At 38.5% G+C, this 24,597-nt stretch overlaps 1 protein-coding gene across 4 annotated transcripts in view; it reads left to right on the top strand.

The window, feature by feature from the left end:
- The window catches only part of ANK2 (ankyrin 2), a 418,509-nt gene that overhangs the window by 375,307 nt on the left and 18,605 nt on the right, over positions 1–24,597 (top strand). For 2 of the 4 annotated variants that reach the window (XM_069095397.1, XM_069095401.1), the window contains 6 exons: positions 1,044–1,065; positions 3,339–9,689; positions 11,414–11,488; positions 13,348–13,479; positions 14,076–14,222; positions 20,260–20,548. In XM_069095397.1, coding sequence (XP_068951498.1) covers positions 1,044–1,065; positions 3,339–9,689; positions 11,414–11,488; positions 13,348–13,479; positions 14,076–14,222; positions 20,260–20,548 — 7,016 coding nt within the window. The remainder of the gene's footprint in view (positions 1–1,043; positions 1,066–3,338; positions 9,690–11,413; positions 11,489–13,347; positions 13,480–14,075; positions 14,223–20,259; positions 20,549–24,597) is intronic. The other 2 variants (XM_069095405.1, XM_069095412.1) reach the window with 1 other exon arrangement.

Raw genomic sequence — 24,597 nt, forward strand, 5'->3', positions numbered from 1 at the left:
GATGTAACAGGAGGAGTGATGATTAAATAAATAGCATTTGTTAGCTATATGAAACACATATAGTGAATGTGAGAAAATAGACTTCTTTGTTTCCACTGGAATTCACCCTTAGCCAAACCTATGAGACATGGAAGTATACCATTCTGTGAATTAATCCTCACATTGTCCATTGGAAAAAAAGACTGGAAACCTATACAAATGACAATTTTGGTGTATAAAAATTGGGGATTTTTTTTCACAAATCCTTTCATCTGGGTGAAAGGGAAAGGTATCAAGAGTGATTAAAGGCAATATATGGAAATCATGGCTTCAGTGTGGAGAATACCTAATTGCTTGACCCCAGGCAAGTCACATAATATCTAAAACAACTCTCTTATAGATGGAATTGCAAAGAAAATACAGACCTTCAACAGTAGAGAGAATTTCTTCATCTGGGAGTTCCTGTATCATAGGTCTGACACAAACAAAAAAATGAAATCACATTATTTAAAAAAAACCTAGACCTTGCTTGTTTCATTGAATGAAAACAGCATGCAAAACAAAAGAAAAACAAATCAAGCAACAAAACCAATAACAAATTATCACCCTTGACATCCTTCCTTTTCCTTACCTTTTATTCAATAAAATTAAGCTTCAGTTTCCAGTGCTAAGTTAAGCTCTTCCCTATCTTCCCCCCATAAAATTTACTTCTAACATCCAGAATTTTTCAGTTTCAATGCTTCCTTCCCTGCCCCAGCTTCTTTGGAAAGGCTCTGAATAGGATTTAAATTACTTGAAGCCTTAAGTTATCACCCTCCAATATTCAACTCTTGGTGCAGAACATAGAGAAATTATCTCAATTCTGATGAACAAGAATAAGAAAGATTGCTCACAAACCCAGGTCATCAGCTCTGAGAGTGAGAATCAATTATGTAGTCCTTTCTCAAGCCTGTGATGATCCCCATTTGTATAAAGTATGTGGGTAACAGGCTATTGTGCACACCAGGGGCTTTGAGACAAGGCACTGTTTGTAACCATTTCAATTTATGTATGTTTTCTTTCAGATCGATATGACATCAGAAAAAAGTAAGATTTTAAATAAAATTGAGTTCGTATGAAAGCTGGCTATGAATTTTTTTTTAAAAAGCATGAGAGAAAAATGCAAGCTAGTTGCCATTACTAACAATTGATAATGACTTTATTATTATAATTATATTATCATTGTTGAGCATTAATTTATACTTACAAATGCAGCTTTCCAGTTAAATTACAAACATATCTAATCAGTGAGCTAATTAGCGATAAAATACGATTCCTCATTTAAGCATTCACTTTCCTTTGACATCCCTGATAACCCTGCTATGCTCTTATGCTTGTTTAGAATCCCATCCCACCATTTTCTGTTTTGTCTTTTTTATTGCTATAACTCAGACACTTGATTTTTAGTCAAAGGACAGTATCACTTTTTAAGTCCACTTAACAGTTTCTTAGTAGAATTCACTATTTGCATTGATGCCTATATGTACAAAAGTGATACTGTCTAAAATTTATGAAGCTATGCAATCCCTCTTTCTGTGGTGAAGTGTTACTAAGCTTATGGCTCTGTGTGGAAATCACTTCTGGTATGGTGAAGCAGAAGTGTGTTTGTTCATTTGCAGAAATCAGCGATGAACAAGTTTTAAAAAAAACCAACTGGGCAAAGCCAACCAATGACAAAGGATGCCTTGGCATGGAGATGTGTTTGGATAGCAGGGCATACCACCCATGAGTTTATCCTTTAAAAGAGGAAAAAGAGCAATACCATTAGCTGGCATTTCTATAGCATTGTAAGGTTCACAAAGTGCTTTATATCTCTCATTTGATCTTAACAACCTTGTGAAGTATATACCATTATCATCTCCATTTTCCAAAGGAGGAAACTGAGCAAGAGACTGAATTACCCACAAGTACATATCAAGTCTCTTTAAATAATTCCAACTTAGGTTTTCTGACCCTACATCTGGCAATCTCTCCACTATACCAAGCTGCTTCACGTTGCTTATTGGATGGGGTTCTTCTATTGTTAGAACAAAAGGAATTTTCCCTAAATGATTTAATGCACTAAGGTTTTTATTTTATTTTTAAATGAGCAAAGTATATTCTTGATGAACTCAAATCCTAAGCTACCAAAATGTGCTGCGAGTTTACAATTTCAAAACAGGACAAAATTTATTTCCATTCAGAAACTCATCCTTCAATGTAACTGGAGGCTAGTTTTTAAAATGTCTTTGCCATTGTTGGTTCATATGCCTACACATTTGTCTGCCTATAAGCTGCCTACATCCAATATTTTGCATATTGGTTTGTAGGGAAATAAATATGCTTCACCACAGTATTTTTTTTTCCTTAACCAACTCTCTTATTTATAACCATTCTCCTGCCAGTGCTCTTAAATAAGACTATATTCCCAGCAATTTTGCCACATCTTTGCTTTGCATGGAAATAACTTGGCTTACATAAACAGTGCGTGTGTCTAGTGTGAATGTCTCTGAGTTTGGGGTTGCCATCCATCACCTTTCAACTCACATATAAGTTGATTCACAATTATCCTTCTTTTTCCCTCCTTTCTTCTTTTTTCTCCCCTTGATCTGTTCATTATTTGTCTAAACAAGGAGGTTGCTCCAAGGAAAGGCCCGGGCCTCTAAACATGACACTGTTTGTTTCATTGTTAGGTGTGAGTTTCCCTTAGATGAAATGCCGGTTTGCAGCTGACTCAGATTTATGTACATAATATCGTTAACATGTTGCACATACCAGAATTGAACACACAGAACTCAAGAAGAATTCTCTGTTTTGGTCATTTAAAAATGGAAACACATTTTCAAATGTTATTCTGACAGTTTGCTTACCACTGGCTTTCTCTGAGAGGAAATCAACTTTCTGGCAATTCTAATGCTTCCCCCACCACCACCTTTTTTTTTTCCCCTTGTTTATTTTTTATTTGAACATTGATCTGTAACATCTGAACAATCTTGAGATACCTCTGTGTAATTTCACTGTGGTTTTTTTCATTGTTTTGATTTGTGGCCTTTTTAATGTCTCGTTGATTTTGTCTGTTATAGCTTTGGTGTTGTATGTGTGGATTGCTACGATGAGAAAATTAAGCAAGTTATTTCCTGCTCATTTTTCCTTTTCAGTTTTGTTTTCTGTTAGCTTTGCTTTGCTCTTGTACCCCGAGGCCTTGTGGATCCACCATTCCCAGCCCATTTTGTTGATCCTTCTACCACTGCAGCCAGAGACTTTGTGTTGTCCTGATTACATTTTCCAATATCTTTTTTGATTTCCATTTTACTTTCAATGTTTTTTTGTTCACGTCAAAGACGATGAGACAGAATCTACAGAAACATCTGTCGTGAAAAGCCACCTGGTTAACGAAGTTCCCGTCCTAGCGAGTCCGGACTTGCTCTCTGAAGTTTCTGAGATGAAGCAAGATTTGATCAAGATGACCGCCATCTTGACAACAGATGCCTCAGATAAGACAGGCTCTATTAAGGTGAAAGAGTTGGTAAAGGCAGCCGATGAAGAGCCAGGCGAGCCCTTTGAAATTGTGGAAAGGGTTAAGGAGGATTTAGAGAAAGTCAATGAAATTTTGAGAAGTGGAACATACACCAGAGAAGAACGCCTAAATCAGAAGTCTCAGTCAGGGAGAGAATTAGTAGAAGAAGAGTGGGTTATTGTCAGTGATGAGGAAATTGAAGAGGCCAAGAAAAAAGCTCCCTTAGAAGTCACTGAATCTCCATGTTTAGAGGTTAGACTAGAAGCAGGGAAAAGAGAAGAAATTAAAAAAGACCCAACTGGGATAGTAAAGTACCTCACTGATGATCTAAATTCCTATGAGGCTGTTCACGAAGTGCGACCACAGACAGGCCAAGATTCAGTAGGCAAGAAATCTGAGGCTGCTGTTATTAGCAGGAGCTCAGAAAAGGAGGGACGAGATGAGAAACAGAGTAAACAAGAACCATCCAGACCAGCCTTGGGGATAAAGAAGCCAGTGAGGAGGAAATTAAAAGAAAAGCAAAAGGAGGAAAATTTACAAACCAGTGAAGGAACAACTGACCTTAAAAAATGTAGCTCAGAGGAGTCATTAGATGAGGAATCAGGCTTAGCACCTGAAGCTGTCCCCACTGTCAGAGCTGTGTCCCCAGTGATAGAAGAAACCCCCATTGGCTCAATAAAAGACAAAGTAAAGGCACTTCAGAAACGAGTAGAAGATGAACAGAAAGGCCGCAGCAAGCTGCCTGTCAGGGTGAAAGGTAAAGAGGGCATAGCTCAGGAGCCCCCTAAAAAGACAATTCACAGGTCGCACCTCCCTGTGTCACCTTCAGCGAAAACAGAAAGACATTCACCTGCTTCACCTTCCGCTAAGCATCCTCCTGGTTCAGGCTCGGCTAAAACAGAGAGACATTCACCTATATCACCCTCAGCCAGATCTGAAAGGCCTTCACCTACGTCATCCTCTGGGAAAACAGAGAAACACCCACCTGTCTCACCATCCAGCAAAACAGAGAGACGGCCACCTGTATCACCTTCTGGGAAAACAGAGAAACACTCATCTGTATCTTCTTCCGGGAAAACAGAAAAACACCTACCCATATCACCCTCTGGGAAAACAGAAAGACACTCTTCCACTTCACCATCTTCCAAAACGGAAAAGCACCCACCAGTATCACCATCCTCAAGAACAGAGAAGCATCCTCCTGTATCACCCTCATCAAGAACAGAGAAGCACCCACCTGTTTCACCCTCCTCCAAAACAGAGAAGCACCCACCTGTCTCACCGTCCTCCAAAGCAGAGAAGCACCCACCTGTCTCACCCTCCTCAAAAGCAGAGAAGCACCCAGCTGTCTCACCCTCCTCAAGAACAGAAAGGCTTGAAGAGACAATGTCAGTTCGAGAACTGATGAAAGCCTTCCAGTCAGGTCAGGACCCTTCTAAACATAAAACTGGACTATTTGAACACAAATCTGCAAAAGCAAAACCAACACAAGAGAAAGGAAAAGCCCGGGTAGAAAAAGAAAAGGGGCAGGCACTAACACAGAAAGAAAGCCCCCAGAAGTCAGAGAGTCAGACAATCAAACGAGGCCAGAAATTTCAGGCCACAGTGTCTTCTGATTCCAAGAGAGGAGCTCGGGTTTCCTCTGGAGGCATTAAGAGAGAAGAGATAGCTGGTGGAAAGGAAAAAGGCTTGGGTCTCAAAATAGCTGAACCCACTCACTCAGTGCTTCAAGAAGAAAGTACGAAAGAGATTTCCTTAACAAAGGGAAAAGGAGCTGATGAACTGGGAGACCTTGATCTCCAGATCAGCCCAGACAGAAAAACCTCAACTGACTTCTCTGAAGTCATTAAGGAAGAGCTAGAAGACAATGACAAATATCAACAGTTCCGACAATATGAAGACACAGGGAAGGCACAGGTCCACTTAGACCAAGTGCTGACAAGCCCATTCAATGCCACTTTTCCATCTGATTACATGAAGGATGGGTTTTTGCCAGGGCTGACTTTACAGAGCAATGCTTTAGACGACAGCTGTGAAAGCCTTAAACATGAAGGGGTGGCTGCTTCTCCTTGTGGAAGCCTTATGGAAGGGACACCACCTCAGGTTAGCTCAGAGGAAAGCTATAAGCATGAGGGGCTTGCAGAGACTCCTGAAACAAGCCCCGAAAGCCTTTCTTTCTCACCAAAGAAAACTGATGAGCAAGGTGGGGAAACAAAGGAAGCTGCTGTGGTAGATGGGCCAACTGAAACCCATTCAGCAAAGCAGTACTCCACAACCAAAGACGTTACCAATGCTTCTGAAAAACCACTTGATGTAGTTAAGGAGACCCTGAAGCCTACAGCTGAGGGTCCTTCCAAAGAGGCTGATGAGGACTGTTCTAGAGATGTAGGCCAGAGACAAGAAGTTGGTTGTACGAGCACCAGCAGCTGTAGTACAAAACCACCCGAGGAAACATTGGAAGAACTTGCCAAGGAAGGCAGCAATGAAAATCAACTGATGCTTGACAGCTCAACCCCCCTGACCAAAGCTGGTGGTGAGGACAAAGAATCAACCACCACTGAACACACAGAACAGACAAAAGCTTCAGAGGCATCTTATACCTCCATACAGAAGGATGAAGATTTGGACACCTCTGTAAAGAAAGGCAAAGAGACAGAATCTGAGCAACGTGGAATTGTTAGAAGTCCCCAAGGACTAGAACTTTCCCTTCCCAGCCATGATAGTGAAGGCCTCAGTCCTGTAGCTGATGAATCATTGGCAATCAGTCACAAAGACTCTTTGGAAGCAAGTCCAGTCCTAGAAGACAACTCTTCCCACAAAACTCCCGATTCCTTGGAGCCAAGTCCTTTGAAGGAATCCCCTTGCCGTGATTCCCTTGAAAGCAGTCCTGTTGAGCCAAAGATGAAGCCTGGAATTCTCACAGGTCACATTCCATTTCCTGCACCCTCTACCAAAGCCGAAGTCCTCACAGAGCTAGCTTCAGTACGTTCAAGGCTTCTCCGTGACCCTGATGGCAGTGCTGAGGACGACAGCTTGGAACAAACCTCTTTAATGGAGAGTTCCGGGAAGAGTCCTCTTTCTCCTGACACCCCCAGCTCAGAAGAGATTAGTTATGAAATCACCCCCAAAGCAACTGATGCTAGTGCACCTAAGCCAGCTGTCATCCCTGAATGTACAGAGGAGGAGGACTCAGAAAATGGAGAAAAGAAGAGATTCACCCCGGAAGAGGAAATGTTTAAAATGGTCACCAAGATTAAAATGTTTGATGAACTTGAACAAGAAGCCAAGCAGAAGAGAGACTGTAAAAAAGAATGTAAACAAGAAGAGTCCTCTCCAGGCTCTGAGCCAGAGAGCGACAATACGGTTGCAGAAGAAGAAAAGAAGTCTACAGCAAGTGAGAAAGGGGAAGGGGACGCACCAGTAGTAATGATTTCTGAAAGCAGAAAGACGTCTTCATCTTCAGAGAGTGAACCTGAGTTGACCCAGCTGAAGAAGGGTGTTGACTCAGGTCTACTGGAGCCAGTCATCCGAGTACAACCTCCTTCTCCCCTTCCATCTGACATAGATTCCAATTCTAGTCCTGAAGAAGCAGGATTCCAGCCCATTGTTTCTAAGCAATACACTTTCAAAATGGAGGAAGAGACCCAACAAGAAACAGCAACGTCTACAACAGACAAAGATTCTGAATCCCCTTCGCCTGAGGAAAGACACACCATTTCTGTTGAAGAATCAGAGGATCAGCATTTTGATTCAAGCAAGGGAACAGAAACTGTCAAAGCAGGGTCTTGTACTGGACATGGATGTGAACCCAGCAGTCCCAACAAGCCAGCTATTTCCTTCCATCCAAGCATCCAAACTTCCACTAGTGATGATTTTGGAGAGAAATCGGTGGGCCATAAAAAACCATTACATCAGCAAGATACTCAGGAAAAAGATATAACAGAAGAAAAAAAGCAACATCTTGATGTTTCCCAAACTGAACCTACTAAAGCAGATTGTCCCTGTGAAGAAAGCTCTCAATTCTTGCCCTCGGTTTCCCATTGTTCAACATCTGATGAAATGAAGCAAGATGAAAACATTTCTGCCACATCCTTGGCTGTGGAATTAGACATGGCAAAAAGTGATCACAGTTCTGAGAGCTCTACCAAGAATGTTCCTACTGAAGACTCATCCTTTGCTATTGAAACAGATGAATTATCTTCAGGTGGCCCTGTAACTGACACAGCTGACACTGATGAACTTTATGCTCCACAGATCACAAGCCCTTATGAAAATGTCCCTTCCCAATACTTTTTCTCTAGTGAAGAAAGTAGAACCAAAACAATCAGTAGACAAACAGGAAACTTGCTTTCCACTGAAGCTCACTCTATTACCATAAAATCCTCTATTGATGAAACAATAGTGGAGAGTTGCTTTAGTGGATCTGTGTCAAAGGAAACATCACTTTTTGCAGACCAGTACATGGAGATAGAACCAAAACAAGAAAGTTCCCTGCAAACAGGTGACACTGCATCATCCCTCGGAATGCCTGAATCTGCCACTGAGCAGAGAAGTAAAGTCATCATCACCAAAACAGATGTGGATTCTGATTCCTGGAGTGAAATACGGGAAGATGATGAAGCATTTGAAGCTCGAGTGAAAGAAGAAGAACAGAAGATTTTTGGATTGATGGTAGATCGTCAATCCCAGGGCACAACCCCTGATACCACTCCTGCTAGAACACCAACAGAAGAGGGTACACCTACAAGTGAACAAAATCCTTTTCTCTTCCAGGAAGGAAAGCTGTTTGAGATGACCAGAAGCGGTGCCATTGACATGACCAAAAGAACGTATGCAGATGAAAGTTTTCACTTTTTCCAAATTGGGCAACAAGCCGGCCAAGAGACTTTATCCAAAGACATAAAAGAAGGGATGACAACAATAGAGTCCTCTCAGTTGGAGAGATTACCAGAATCGGTGGTAGATTCTGAAGAAACAATCGTGCAAGAAACAGATTTGCCAACAGAAGACTTAAGTGAGAAAGTCGATGAAAAAGCTTCTACAGATGCTGGAACCATCAAAGCTGAGCATACATCAAAAATTCCAGTTAAAGTGGAAATTTCAGCTTCCTCTCAATCAACCACAAAAGAGGTTATTTCCACAGACACTACAGAAGCTGAGACTTTCTCCCCTCAAGAAACTGGTGATGTGGCCACTGTGTCCAGCACGGCTCAGATGCCTTCTTCTGACTCCCCTGAGCCCATAACAGAAGTTCAGTTAGATTTTTCTACTGTCACCAGGTCTGTCTATTCTGAACGAGAAGATGATTCCCCAGACTCTTCCCCTGAGGATCAGAAATCTGTGATCGAAATACCCACTGGAGCCACAGAGAATGTGCCTTCTGCTGAAAGCAAGTCCAAAATTCCTGTCCGGACTCTACCACCTTCGACCCCGGAATTGCCACCCGGCGAATGTGAGGCTTCCCACTCTGAGGATTCTCCACTAAGCCCAAATGATGAAAGTAAGAATGATGAAGCAAAACCAAAGTCCAAAATCCCCATCAAAGCTTCCTTCCAAAGAGTTGAGCAACAGTTTACACACACAGAGACATCTGAGCAGCAGATAGTCACTTCTCAGCCCTCAGACCCAATAAGCAAAGGACCTGATAATCGAAGTAAATCTGAATCTGATGCTAGCTCTTGGGATTCAAAGACCAAGCATCCAGTAAAAGCTAGAAGTTATGTGGAGGTAGAATCAGAGGCCAGAGAGGGTACAGTGGAAACCCAGCTCCAGTTAGAAACAGATGAGGGAACTCTCCAACCAAAGACATTTTCCTCAAGGTTGCCAGTTAAAAGTAGAAGCATCTCTTCATCCTGCAGAACCATTAGCCCCACAAAAGACAGTAAGGAACACTTTTTTGACCTTTATAGAAATTCCATAGAGTTCTTTGAGGAGATTAGTGATGAAGCTTCCAAGTTAGTAGACAGGCTTACCCAATCAGAGCGGGAGCAAGAATTAGTGTCAGATGATGAAAGCAGTAGTGCCCTGGAAGTTTCTGTAATTGAAAATGTGCTACCTGTTGAGACGGAGCAGTCAGTGCAAGAGGACATCTTTGATACCAGGCCCATTTGGGATGAGTCCATTGAGACTCTGATTGAGCGCATTCCTGATGACAATGGCCATGACCATGCTGAAGGTATTTGCCAGCCACTGGGATTCCCTGTGCTACGCATGTCATGAATTTTGTATATATTTTTTTTTTTGCTTTTCCTTTGGTGATTTGTGTCTCATTTTCTTTAAGCTTTCTGTGGTGGTTAATGTGCTTGTGTAAGCTATTTCTGTTTTGTGCTTTCTTTGTAGACTCTTGTTGTCCATGAAAACAATCTCAAGATTGCATAATGAGAATGCTTATGGAAAACGTTCACATTTATGATCAACTGGGCAAAGTTTAGTTTGCCTTTAGCATAGCTGCTATATACTTCAGGCCATGCAAGTTTTGAGTTTTGCTTTTTCTGAAATAATATTTTGGCCATAAATTTAAACAATGTTGCTGATGGAAAAAACAATCAAATTGATTTTGTTTGGCCGTCTAAGGGTACTTTGTTTTTTTTTTATTCTCACTCTTATGCACTCTGAAATCATTTGTACCTGCAATTTTGTAATTATTAGGAAGCAATTTGCTCAAGAAGATTTCACATATCATGAAATTCCAGTTCTTGTGGATCTGTTTTTGATACAGAAAGGTTGGTTACCACTGCTAAACTCTTTAAGCAAACAAAGAAAAGGTAAAAGAAAAATAAAACCTCACATGCTTTTCATATATGTAGTAGATAAATGGGAAATGTACAGACATGGATTCAAAAACATATTTTGCGGAGACAAAAACTCAACCTTGGCAAGACTCAAGTTGACTAAGAAGGAGGGATTACCCATCATAATCCAATCAAAATGTGAAAGAAAAAAGAACTAGGTAGAGTGGATATATCTTCCAACAACTTGATTACCCTTACAACTAGCTACCAAAAAAAAAATTTCATGGGACCATTTCTTGAAACAAAATAAGTAATCCTAAAATTATTTGAAATTCACAAGAGTAATTTTAGCTCCCTGTTGGGGGGGGGGATTGAGCAATAATTGTGCTTGAAAGGGAATTTTATTTTATTTTCTGTTAAATATTCTCCACCAGTGGGTGGAACAGCGAATTGGCAAATATCAAGTTGTTTGAATGATGTGGCAGCTTGTAATACTTCAGGGAGACAAGCATCACACTTGAAAATCAAACTAGCAACCATCTTCATGCACATATGGCCTTGAGGTTCTAGCTTATTCCAAGTGCATGTAATTCATTAGTGGCAACAATATCAGCTCACATCCCTCTAGGATCTGCAAAGTGCTTTTTAATCCATCATCTCATTTGATCTTCAATCTGTTCACAACTGTTCGAGGGAGACCTTAAAGAATTCATTCTCAAGATCACTTGTGTAAGACATAACTAGGTTCTCCTAATTCCTAACCTGTTCTGAAGATGACCCATAAGATCTTCTGGATCTTGGCCTTATGAGAGAAGAAAATAAGGTCATCTCCTTTTGGTAGGCAACATGATCTCTGGTCATTTAAAAGTAGTACCTCAATATCATTTAACCTAAGGATAGTTTATTAAAAATAGAGAACTCATTATGTCCACTTAGGATGAAAGATCTATGGAAAGAACTGTTTGCAGAGATTAATTTTAGGTACATTGTCTTTTTTTCCCCCTAAAATTCAGGTCAAGAGGTAACTAAATATGATTCTCAATATGACAGCAACCTTGTAGCATTATACTAGGAAAGTAGTTTCCTTACATGTGATGTTTCAGTATTTTCACTTTCTCTAACTCTATCATAGACAACCTGTGGCTGTTTTTTCTTTGACCTTCTCTAGGTCCGCAGGATGAACAAGAGCATATTGAAGAAAGATTGGCCCATATTGCTGATCATCTTGGCTTTAGCTGGACAGGTAAAATGAGAACAATCTATTTTTTCCAAAGACAAATCCCTGGCTTGAATTCCAAGGTTATCAATGGGGAAAAAGTGTAGATGATGGGATTCCCCCGAAGGATAATTGGAAAGCACAGATCATTTGGGAGGTGACTAGGTTCAGAAAGGCCCATTAAATCTAATTTTCATCAAGTGTGATGAATTTAATTCAAGATTTAAGAAAAATTGCTAATTTTGTCTCAAAACTTTTGATGTATTAGTAAATATTTATTAAACACCTACTATGTGCTGAGCTCCATGCCAAGCACTGGAAGTATAAATAAAGGAAGCCAATATATAGCATAGGCAAATATTATTTTTTTAAAAAAGTTCCTAATTTTAAAATACAGTCAGCAAAGAAGATTATAAGAGGTATTATCAAATTACATTATATACTTTGGTAAAGCCATAGCTTACCCTAATTGTAATTATTTCAAGTACGTTTGCCTATGTGTCTAAGATTTGCTATTATTTATATAAACTGCTACCTTAAAACAGTCATAGAATATTATTCTTCCCTCTTGAAAAGAATTTTAAAAAATTGATGTTACAATATATACTCTTGAAAAAAATCAGACTTTTATAATTTTAAATTACCCGATTGTCATGGGTGGCCACATTAAATGGTACCATTTGGTTTGTTAGTGGTAACGATAATAAATCAAATGTATAAAATGCTTTAAAGTTTAAAAAGAACTTTTCTTATGGCATATGATATTTATATGATAAAGTTTATATATCATTTATATAATATATTTATATGATAGAGTTATTCTAATTATTATCATTGCCAATTTACAAATAAGAAAACTGAGGTTAGAGATTACATGATTAGCCCACAATCATGCAATTAGTGTCAGAACCAGATCTTATATCTCCGAAGTCCAGTGTAACATAATGGATAGAACCTGTGGATTCTAGACCTGGGTTCTAATCTTACCTCAGCTACTTACTAGTTGTGCAACCCTAGACAATCAGTTAATCTCTTCAAGAATCAGTTTCCTGTAAAAATGTAATGGTCAGATGAGATGACCTTTAAGATACTTTCCCACTTCTGATTCTATGATCCTTATTGATCTTCTCCAGGATAAAGCTTTTTATGCATTTTTCAGACCTGTTATTCCAAAATACGATGCCACTGGATCTTTTCACTGCTTTAAACATATAGATGCTATGTCTCCAAGTGACCCTGTGTAGATGTTGGACTAAAGAATACAAATTTGAACAACATTCAAAGGAACTTTTCTAGACTCCTAGAAAGTGGCTGGTTGGGAGCCTCTAGCAACCAGCTTATACAATTAGTTAATTGGATTACCTTCACTGTAAAAGAAAGGCCTCATAGAAATTCTGTCCACTTAAGGTTAATTGGTTTTGAAATATTGTAAGTCTCCTATATTTTTCTTTACAAAATCCTAGAATCTTGAACTCAAAGGGCATCATTGAAGGATGACTGTCTAACCTCTATTCAATATTTCACCATAATGAATTATCCAAGATAAGACTAGAGGTATACAAGGAAAGGTCTTCTTTAACTTGATACATACAACTTGATTATATACTAATGCCATGGCTAATTGCTTAATGATGGCTCTCTTTTTTCTGGTAGTAAATTGAGTGAAATGCATTAGCCTTGGAGGAAAATAACCCCCAGAAAAAAACAGTTCGGTCATTGCTAATGAACAGAAATGAAACAGTAATGGTCTACATATAAATCAGATTAAGACAGAAGAGAATTATATTCTATTTGATCACATTCGTTGTAATTTTTATTGTGACTTAAACCTTGGAATAAATAAAAGGAAAAAAAAAAGCCTGACAAATTTGTCTTCTCCTTCCTAGAATTAGCAAGAGAACTGGATTTCACAGAAGAACAAATTCACCAAATCCGAATTGAAAACCCAAATTCCCTACAGGACCAGAGTCATGCATTACTGAAATACTGGCTTGAAAGAGATGGTAAACATGCAACAGGTAAGCAGTGAAGAACATACAAATTAAATACCTTATATCAGATTTGCAAGTTAGTATACCTTTCTTCCAGATCTTTTAATATGGAGCAACTAATAATGATAAATTGCTAAGAAGGAAGCTGATGATTTCTTGGTAGTAACGTTAAGTAGAGTGATATAATATACTTCCACTATTGTAGGGAACCCTCTTTGGCTGTCATTTTCCTTTTACTTTTAAAAGAGCTAGCTAGGAAGATCTTGATCAGAGAATAGATTTGTAATGTTTAATATATGTATTTGTTGTTGAATCCCAACACGCAAATTCTTCTATGACATAAAACAGATTAAAACTTTCCCTCTTTTTTGATAATCAAAATCCTAATACTTTCTTAAAGATCCAACTTGAGACTCACTTCTTTACATTCTCCTAAAATCTATGTATGTGCTATATTTATCATGCACTGCTTCTTTATCTAGTGGTTTTCAATACAGTAAGCTCATTTCTTCTATTATATCAAAAGCTCTAGGAGGAATCAATGAATGAATAGCTATTCAAGGAAAGATTAAACCACCAACAAATGCTCAATTATAGTAAATATTCCTTCACTAATTACACAGACAAAAGCCTCACTGAGTGTCTCACTAAGATCAATCGGATGGATATTGTTCATCTAATGGAAACTAGCACCATGGAACCTCTCCAAGAGCGGACTAACCGTACTTATGCAGAAATTGAGCAGACAATTGCACTGGACCATAGTGAAGGTAAAGTTTCATCTACTTTTTTTTTTTTCCTTTTCACTTTCCTTTCTGAAACTAATCAAAGATTTCAATCCCAAGTACCAAGCAATTAGAAAAGTTCAGATTCAGAAAGGGTGACGGGGACCATCTAGTCCAATTCATAGCTGAGGAAAAATCTGCTCTACAACATGCCCAGAAAATGACCTTCCAACCATGACTCCAAGCCCTAAAGTGAGGGCACAACCTGCTACCTTAAGAGGCCACCCATTCCACAGCTGGAGAGTCCTCATTGTTAGGAAAGTTTTTCCTTATATCAAACCTGTCTGGCATGTTAAAACTTATATCAATTTTTCCATTCTTTGGGGCAAGCACAGAGAGAGAGACAGACAGACAGAGAAAGAGACAGAGACACAGAGAGAGAGACAGACAGACACTTACTAATGCTTCTTTGCCATGATCACCCTTTCATATATATGAAAAGTACTTTTACCTAAACTTTAATTGGATCAGGATTTCTTTAATGCTCAGTAAAACCCTTTCTGAAGTAAATCTCTCTCCTGCTTGAAGTTTTGATGGATTTTACAACAGGATGGCTACCTTCAAGAAATATTATCTTACTTAGAATCTTAAATTTTTCAAAAATATGTTATAATTACACTGTCAGTGCTATTAGAAAAGGAATTTTCAGCACTGCAAAAGCTGCAAAGCAGCCCTCATCCTCTTTCACTTCATCTTCTAGTTGTGGCTAAACACAAGAAAATTCTTTGGGCCAAGAAAGAAATGCTCCATTCATTTTAACTGATACAAGGTGACCCAATAAAAGCATCCTTAAGTATTTTAAATTCAATACTGATGCAAATAATACAACCCATAGACAATCTTTATTAATTTCAAACTATTTTGGAGTCTGGGAGGCAACTTGCCTTCCAGTTTATATTTCTATATATCAACTTTGACTTTTTTGGCACCAGTCTTAAGAAGTTAGAAGAATAAAGAAATTCAATTAATACTAATAATATTATATATCTTTACATAACATATGGTTTTATGTTATATAAATATAATTATAAATAGTATTAATAGATATTATTAAATTAACCCGCAAAATTAGTAATCAAATTGAAAGTATACAACAGTGCAATTAGTATTCCAAATATTCTTTTGCTTTCATAGTCAATCATAATAAATGTTTATAGCACTTTGTTTTTCAAAGTGTTTCACAAATAGTTTATTTTATGAGACAAAATTTTGACTAAGGTAATACAGGCCCTTATAACTAACATCAGCAAATAATAAATTAATACCTAGACCTAAGTGCACAATGAATCCATCTAGGGATATACAATCATATAAGAAAATGAGATCTCATGTTTCAGATCATCATAAGAGAGGCTTTCTGGGGCAGATTTAACATATTATCCTATGAGAATTGTTTTATTGTCTTATTCTGAGAAAGTCAGTGGACATTTCATCTCCTAACGAAGGGGAGAAACGGTAGCTACAGGTTAACACTCATTTCACAAATAATTTTCTATAGCAGAGCAATTTTTGCAATTCCACAATTGACTATGAAGTTTTATGAGTATAAAATCCTGTTGTATTTGCTGATTTCAAAGGCTTTGGCTTATTGGAACAAAATATAATCTTAAAGGTTCTGTTTATGCAAGATATATCTCAGATGCAGCTTAAATTCATACAGGAGTCTCTGGCTAATACAAGCACAGAAATAACTGCTCTATATTTCAGTGACTATTGATATCAAGAAAGACATAAAATAGATTTACCCAAATTGAGTGTCATCTGGCATCATACTGACCTGTTTCAAGTCTAAATAGTACTATTCAAAGATTAACATTGGACTAATGTCCTTAGCCTCAGAAAATTACAAAATTTACTTGAGTACAGCATAAATTTAATCAAAAGACATTAACCTAATGTTCTACCCTGAAAAAAAAATGTCACCCGGATTACAGAATGCTGTTTAAAGGATCATAATTTTAGAGTTGTATGGGCAATTCATTGAGTGAGTCCGTCAGTGTGTGTATACAGACACATATGCACGTATGTAAATATATGCATGTATGTGTGTACATATATGTGTGGAAAACATTGAAGATGTGCAGGTTGCTGACTATGAATGGGATAAGAGTAAGGGAATGCACTATATTATCCTAGGAAATTATAAAGTGCTTCTAAAGATGCCAAGCTCTCCACAGCACTAAAAGCCTAACGTTTAAACACCTGTATTTCCCTAGCAATATATGATATAGCAAGGAAGGGTTAATAATGTACATGGGTATGGGCAGTCAATAGGCATTTGTTAAGCAATTAATGTGTCGACACTGTGCTAAGAACTGAGGATACAAAAAAAAAAAAAGAAAAAAGAATCCCTGACCTCAAGGAGCTCACATTTTAATGGTAGATGACATGAAAATAAACAATTACATTGCAAGATATATGCAGAGAATGTGGAAGAAAACATCAGAGAGACATGCTAGTAATTGACAGGACTGCATAAGGCCTCCTACAGAAGGTGAGATTTGAGCCTTGAAGGAAACCAGGGAAACTAATAGCCGGAGGTGAGAAGGGAGGGTATTCCAGGCATGGGGAACAGCCAGTGCACAAGCATAGAGATAAGAGGTGTGTTGTTGTATGCATAGAACAATAAGTAGTGTCGTGGGGGTAAGACTAAGAAGTTAGGAAGAAACCAGCTTGTCTTGTGAGAATCAAAAGGAATAACAGGTAAAGTGCTTTGGAAACCTTAAGGTGATCCATAAATGCTCATTATCTCTTATGTCAAACTGAGCTTTACATTGGATATGGGAGTAATAGGGAGGCATTAGAGTTAACTGAGTGGAGATCCCACGCTCATACGTATAATTTAAAACTATCACCTCTGAAGAATCAAAATTGTAGGTGACTCGAAGCAATTTATAGATACGTGGGGAGTGTAGTAAACTGCACCATGTGTTCTGTAGTGACTCATTCAGAAAGAATGATATAAAGCACATTTATGACCAGAAGAGATGAGCTGGTCATATGACGAGGAGCAGCAATGATATAGTGATGCAAACAACAACCTCTGTGAATAGAAAAGTCTTTAAAATATTGTTGTATAAACTGTTCTGTTTCTGTTCACCTCACTTTGCATCAATCTGTGCCAGTCTTTCCAGGTTTTCCTGAAACCATCCCCTTCATCATTTCTTATAGCACAATAGTGTTAGATGTATTCTTAACCAAACAAGGAATAGAGATAATTATAAACAATACAAATAGCTATTACAGGAAACAGAAAAGTTTCTGCATAAACAAAATTAATGGAACTGGGATAAGAAGAGCAGTAGTCAAATAGGAAAAAAAATCTTTGTATAAGGCTTCAGTGATAAAGATTTGGTATCTAAGACACACAGCCAATTAAGAAATATATTGAAGGCCAAAAGCCATTTCCCAATGGATAAGTGGTTAAAGGATATAAACAAAAACAGTCCTCAAAGGAAGAATTGAAAGTATGCCCCTAATCACTAAACAAATTGTTGGAGAATGATCTGAAAACTTGTGGTGCATGAATGTAATGTATATGTAATGAATGTTATAGAATATTACTGTGCTATAAGAAATGATGAATGTGATGAATACAGAGAAGCTTGAAAGATTGATATGAACTACTTTAGCAGAATGAAGCAGAGTGAGGAAAATAGGCTACCCAGTGACTGTAATATAAAGGGAAAGAACACCCCCTCCACACACACACACACACACACACACACACACGCACACATCCAAAAAATGAATGTTACAAACTTATAAAAGCAAGTGTAGCTGAAAAAAGAGATAAGAAGACAATCCAAACCCACTCCTTTGCAGAGGTAGGAGGTCCATAGGTGTTACACATCACACATGTTTTCAGATAGTTTCGATGTTTTGATTGTGTTGATTTTTTTTCCTGTTTTTGTTTAAAAACACTATTTAATGGGATTACTCTCTAAGAGAGGAAGGAGAAGAAACACTGGAGAAAACTATGGTGATATAAAAAAACCCAATAAAACCTAGTATTGATGGTTTCATACACAATCCTCTTTTTTGTATTTGTGTTTATTGATGATTTATTAAATTCATAATATATTTTAATAATATATTAAAAATATTTTTACGGAAGGCATAGAGAAGAATTTATAGAATGAGAAAGCAAGGAAGGGTTAATAATGTACATGGGTATGGGCAGTATATAGGAATCACAGATCCATTGAAATAATAATATTCTGGGGTGGCCAGGTAGCACAGCAAGTAAGAGCACCAGCTCCAGTGTCGGGATGACCTGGGTATCGAATCCAGGCTCAGACACTTAGCACCACACCCAGAAACACCTGGCCATGTAACCTTGAGCAAGTTACTTAACCCCAATTGCTTTAAAAAAAAAGAAATAATAATATTCTGATAAGCTTAATGTCAAAAGAACTGTTAAGACTCTTTACTGATTTACTTGAGAGAATTAGGATATGTCCATCCAGGTTAATGCTGTCTGGCATATTTTTCTTTGGTGATGTTACAATGTGTTGTCTTGCAAAAATGAAAATAATTTGTAATAAACTATGAGGAGAACCAATAAACTCAATGAGGAGTTGTTGGATTTCCCCCCTATGGCAGCAGTGAGTCTTGGTTGGGCTTCCACACAACTTTACTATTGTGAATAATGACAAGCATTTGTATAACTGGCAAAAGCTACTAGTGCAATATGTGGATGTTGGGGTGACTTGAAAAAACCATGATCTCATGTCTACTCTAGAGCCTACTACAGTAAGATATTATGTGTGTATGCATACATATATGTGTGTGTGCGCATGTGTGCGTATGTATGTATGCATGTGTATGCACACATACACACACAAAGAAAGGGCAGAGACCAATGTAGTTTTTTTCTTTCAAGTTGTGAACAAGCAAGGAATAATCTTGTAGTCCCTAGTACCAAGAGGTCATGAAAATTAAATAAAATGGCTAGTCTTCCATCCTGTTGGTCACATGACCCCGAAGATACAAAAGTCCCTGTTCTATTACTTGGTTCTGGAGTTCTGTGCTGCAGTAGGGCCTGAGCTGATAGGGTCACCACAGTAAGGGTACTTCTAATATGATGAGTGCCAAAGCTGGACAGTGAGGTAGGAGAATGAGGAGGTAGGATAGAGGGGGTGGAAGGTAGGACCAGGTTGCCAAAGGAGAGATGAACTAGCCAGGTCAGAATTTATGGAAGTCAAAGCCCCCATGATGTCAATAGTGGGATTGGGTCTTGAGTGGCCACTGCACTTACAACTTTGGCAAGAGAGGGATTTCCACTCTTAAAAAAAAAAAAGGTTGTGAACAGGTAGCTGTAGTCAATGAACACATACTAAGAGAGCACTGTAATAACTATCATTTACCATAGCACACATTTGATGATATTCTTGATTGTTATGGTGCTGTATATTAGTTATACATGAATGGTGAGCTTTTCTCATAGTATTACTTTTACACAGTTTGGTCTACTGTTAACAGACCAATTGTTAACAACCAGGTATCACCCCATCTCTATCATCTACTGCAATCCTCCACATACTCTACAATTGAGCTAGGGTAGACTACTTGTCATTTTCTGTGGATGCCTCACTTCCCCACCTCCATGCAGTTTTCTGTGCCCTGCAGTGCCTTCCACACCTTTATGCAAAATAAATTGCTATTCATCCTTTAAAGTTCAGCTGGAAAATTACCTCTTCCAATCCTTGGACCTTAGATACCATTTTATGAATAAATGAAAAACACTCTTTCTCTGATGCACACATATATTTTGGGTTCTATTTGTGAATCTCTTGGCAGAAGTTCTGTAGGGTCAGGAAGCATCTTATTTAAATTTGGGGTCCCCAAGCACCCACCATGGTGTTCTACACATAGATGTTTAATTTTTAATGTTGAATTGAATTACTGTTGAATTGAATTACTATTGAATCACTGAGCCTCTTTGAGAGGACCTTAGCCATGCAGTGTAGAAGTGCCATCTCTTTCGGTTCAATAACTCAATTTCTTTTGTTTTTCATAGGGTTTTCGGTGCTCCAGGAAGAGATGTGCACCCCACAGCACAAGAAGAAAGGGGAGCAAGCTGTTTCTAAAGAGCACGAACCATCTTCTGATCATCCCCCCATCGTCTCAGAAGAGGACATTTCTGTTGGCTATTCTTCTTTTCAGGATGGCATTCCTAAGACTGAGGGGGAGCTGACAGTGGAAGAGCTCACTCAACAAATTCACAAAGAGCGAGTGCAAGTTGAGTTCTCAGGGAAATTGGAAGATTTGGTAGAAGATTCTCCCGTTGACCACCAGCAGGAATACTTGTAAGTGTCAAAAGAAGGTTTATCAAATATCACAAATGAATTTATAGAACTATCCCTTTTTGGAAGCAGTTGGTGGTTAAGTGACTTGCCTAGAGTCACACAGCTAGCAAGTGTCTGAGGCTGGATTTGAACTCAGGCTCTCCTGACTCCTGAGCCAGTGCTGTATCCACTGTGCCACCTACCTGCCCCCTTCCAGAGTTATCTTGAGGTATATTTGCAGAGATCCAATGGAATTTGAGTGGGAGTGATGGACTCAGACTTATACTTTAGAACACTGTTATTTCTAAATAATAAAATTGTAGGTGACCCAAAAGGCAGTTTAAAGATGCATGGGGAGGAAGAGGAGAGGGTATAGTAAACTACAGCATGCTGACTTTTTCCCATGAAGGGTGGTATTTGTCAAAGACATGCATGACCAGAAAAGGTGAACTGGTCATGGAAAAAGAACGAATTACATAGCCTGTGAACTGGTCATGGAAAAAGAATGAATTACATGGCCTGAGGGTTGTGCTGCAACTCAAAAATAAATGGATGAAAAAGCACACGTCCATCATTGATTATGTGCAAAGCACCATGTTGAAATAGGGGATGGAAATATACAAGATAATCTCAGCACTCAAGGAGCTCATATTCTATTGGTAGAGACAACACTTTGGTTCTAGCTACAAGTCAGATGAAAGATTCTCATGGATGCAGTAGGAAAGATCTCATCTCAGGATGCAGTAGGAAAGAAGACTGTCAGGCATCTTTTTATATTTCATTTCCACTGGTAAAATCATATCAATTTTTGATAACGAGCCATTAGACATTACTAAGAACTTTGGTGGTAAAAGATACCTTGTTTGAATCTTCAGCAGTTGTGACTGCAGCCTCCTGAGCTGGGCTCATTGTCAATGGGAATTGTTTCCTGGTATGATGGCCCTAGGGCATGTAGGGGACACAGTGGATAGAGTGCCAAGCCTGGAGTCAGGAAGACTTAACTTTGTAAGTTCAAACCTGGCCTCAGATGCTTACTAGTTGTGTGACCCTGGGAAAGTCATTTGACCCTGTTTGCCTTAGTTCCTCATCTTTAAAATGAACTAAAGAAAGACATGGCAAACTACACTGTTATCTTTGCAAACAAAACCCCAAATGAGGTCACAGAGTTGTTGAAAGCAAGAACAGTGTGTTCCATAGGGTGCTGTCATTTCCTATGCTCTTGGGCTTACTTGTCCATCAGTGACAATTGGTATTGGTGGTGCCAAGGAAAGAGGACCTTTTTCTCCTCTGGGAGCACTCCATCAAGGGTGACTGCAGGATCCAGGCTAGAGTTAGAAGTATTAAATAAACATTAAATGTTAAAACCAATATTAAAAGAATGAGAGGAAGACCTCTAGCACATTGGAAACATTCTCTATTTTCAGAGAAACTTAGGAAGACCTGTCTGAACCAATAAATATCTACACCCACTAAATGTTTCCATTACCCATGTTCTTGGCAAAGCTGAGTCATGAGTTTGTGTCACAAACAATTTTTTGCCAGAGGAATAAGCTAACACATGTCTCTGTAGCCTTTAGTTTCTTAACTTAAGGTCAAGATCCACCTTACACAATAGTTCTTCAAACAGTCAATCCACTGGCAAGCTTATTAAGTCCTTAGTCAAAAGACATTTCTTAAGCATCTATTACATGCCAGACACTGTATCTTCAAGATATAAAGAAAAAAAAAAGTTTCTGCCTTCTAGCAGAAGGGATGACTTTATCCACACGTTGGTGCATAGAGGATAAGTACAGAGAAAATGGAAAGTAGCCCTAGAGAACTGAGGGAGTTACCAGGAGATGAATCAATATTTATTGTGTCCCCTATGTGCCAGGCAATGTTCTAAGTGCTGGAGATAGAAAAAAAAAAGAGGAGTTTGCCATCTAATGGAAGAGAAAACTTGAAAGCAAATGTACACAGGATAACTGGGAAATGAAAGGGAAGGCGCTAGAATTAAGAGGTTGGAAAAGGCTTCCAAAAAAATTGGAATTTAGTTGGGACTTGAGGAAGCTAAAAAAAAAATTAAAAAAAAAAAGGGGGCAGCCAGGTAGCACAGCGAGTAAGAGCACCGGCTCCAGTGTCAGAACGACCTGGAGATCGAATCCCGGGCTCAGACACTCAGCACCACACCCAGAAATAACTGGCCATGTAACCTTGAGCAAGTTACTTAACCCCGATTGCTTAAAAAAAATAAAAAAATAAAAGGAAGCTAAGATGGTCAGTAGAGAGAGAGGTAGGAGAAGGAAGATAAAAGACCAATGATATGTGTTCACCTTGTTTGAGGCAAGGTTTCCATTCCATATAGGCTACACATCACGATATGTCCCTCTTTCTTCTTGCCCTAGAATTGAGAAGTCATGGGTAGACCTCATGTCAATAATAAGCTGAAGACAAATATCTTCCACCCTGAGTAAGACTCAGTTGTCACAGCTGGTTATAGGGTTAATATCCTGTATTCTCTTTGCCAAGCTCTTTAACAGCCTTTTATAATTGTACCATTATGAATAGAAGGGCCAGTAATGTCCTTTAGGAAAACTTTTGTAATAATAATGATAATGATTATACATTATTATATATTTATACAATACATAATAAATGCATTAAATATATAATATATATTGATTAAATGTATAATATGTAATAAAATAGCTAGAAATCCAGTTATTATTGGATTATTTTAAGGTTTCCAAAGTATTTTACAAATATTATATACATATAGCTTCAGTGAAAGCAGCTGTGATCTCCAGGAACTTACACATCTGATATTTCAGTTGACCTATGGGGGATCTCATTGATTTGGGTATCCTGTACAACAAGGCAGATTGAAATCCCACCAACCTGAAGTTATTCTACTAGTCTTCACCAACATGGTACCAGACTTATGCCCACCTTCCACGACTGCCAGTGCCTACTTTTATGCCTAACCCTGCCTACTTTTCCCTTCCTTACCCTCCACCCTCTACTTGCCAGAAATTGAGGTTACAGAGGTTAACAGATGTATCTTAAGTATTAGGACCTAACATAGAAAATGGTTCACCCCGTCTCCCAATACAACTGCAATAAATATGGCAAGGTTGCACAATCGGTACCTCTTTCCCTCCCCTTTCTTTGGCTCTTAACTGAATTTGCCCCAAGTGCCAGGCTTTCTAATTATAGTTCTGATGGAAAGAATAAAGAAGTGACTCTAAGGTTTAGTACTTGTATGACTGAGATAATGGTGAAATAATCAACAGAAATAGAAACTCTTCTACCCAGTGGACATATATACAGATTTATTGGAACTACCCTAAACTCCCTATAATGATGACAAATCTTAGGTTAGTAACATAGTAAACTCCTGACCATTGGATCTGAGCTGTCAAATAACTCCTGGAGGGCAAAGTCTAAGTCTTTTGCTTTTCCATGTTTGGCTTCATTCTTTATTATTTCCAGTTGTGCGTCCCTCTTCTTCCTAAGAGGCTATATTGTCCAGCAACTATCTTTTTTTATTTCCTAGAAAGCTGAATTCCAGGGTCGAAGAGATGGTACTGCCGAGTAGCTCCCATTTGTCTCTCAGAAGACCAGATTCTAGAATTGTACTTTGCAGACTTGATGCTTTCTCAGGCCTATCCACCTTAACATTTTTGTCACAACATCCAATTCCAGATTTACCTATGCCATCCACCAAACACTTCAAATGCTAGTTCTGCCATCACCAAACCTTATTTTATCTTAAACTTTTCCCTCCAATCTTTCTATCTTTTAGTCCTTGTTAAGACATGACTCTCTCCTGACAATGTCACTCCCCTGACCACTTTTTCCAGTACTGGTTGCGCTTTAATATCTCCCAACCGATTGGTCATGATGGGGAATTATAATAATCAGCCACCTTCACTAAGTACCCTCATCTAAGGTTCACAATGTTTAAATTTATTACATAGTCTAAATCCTGGTGGCTATCTGTAGAGGTCTAAGACAATTCTCTTTCCTTCCTCAGTGAGTTCAATGCTTGACTCACATTTGTTTTCTCACTATCACCTTCCCTTATACTT

This window comes from Petaurus breviceps, unplaced genomic scaffold, assembly GCF_028583685.1.
Source record: "Petaurus breviceps papuanus isolate PSGF00001 unplaced genomic scaffold, PetGlider_PUasm1.0 126, whole genome shotgun sequence".
In the NCBI taxonomy this organism is placed as follows: Eukaryota; Metazoa; Chordata; class Mammalia; order Diprotodontia; family Petauridae; genus Petaurus; species Petaurus breviceps.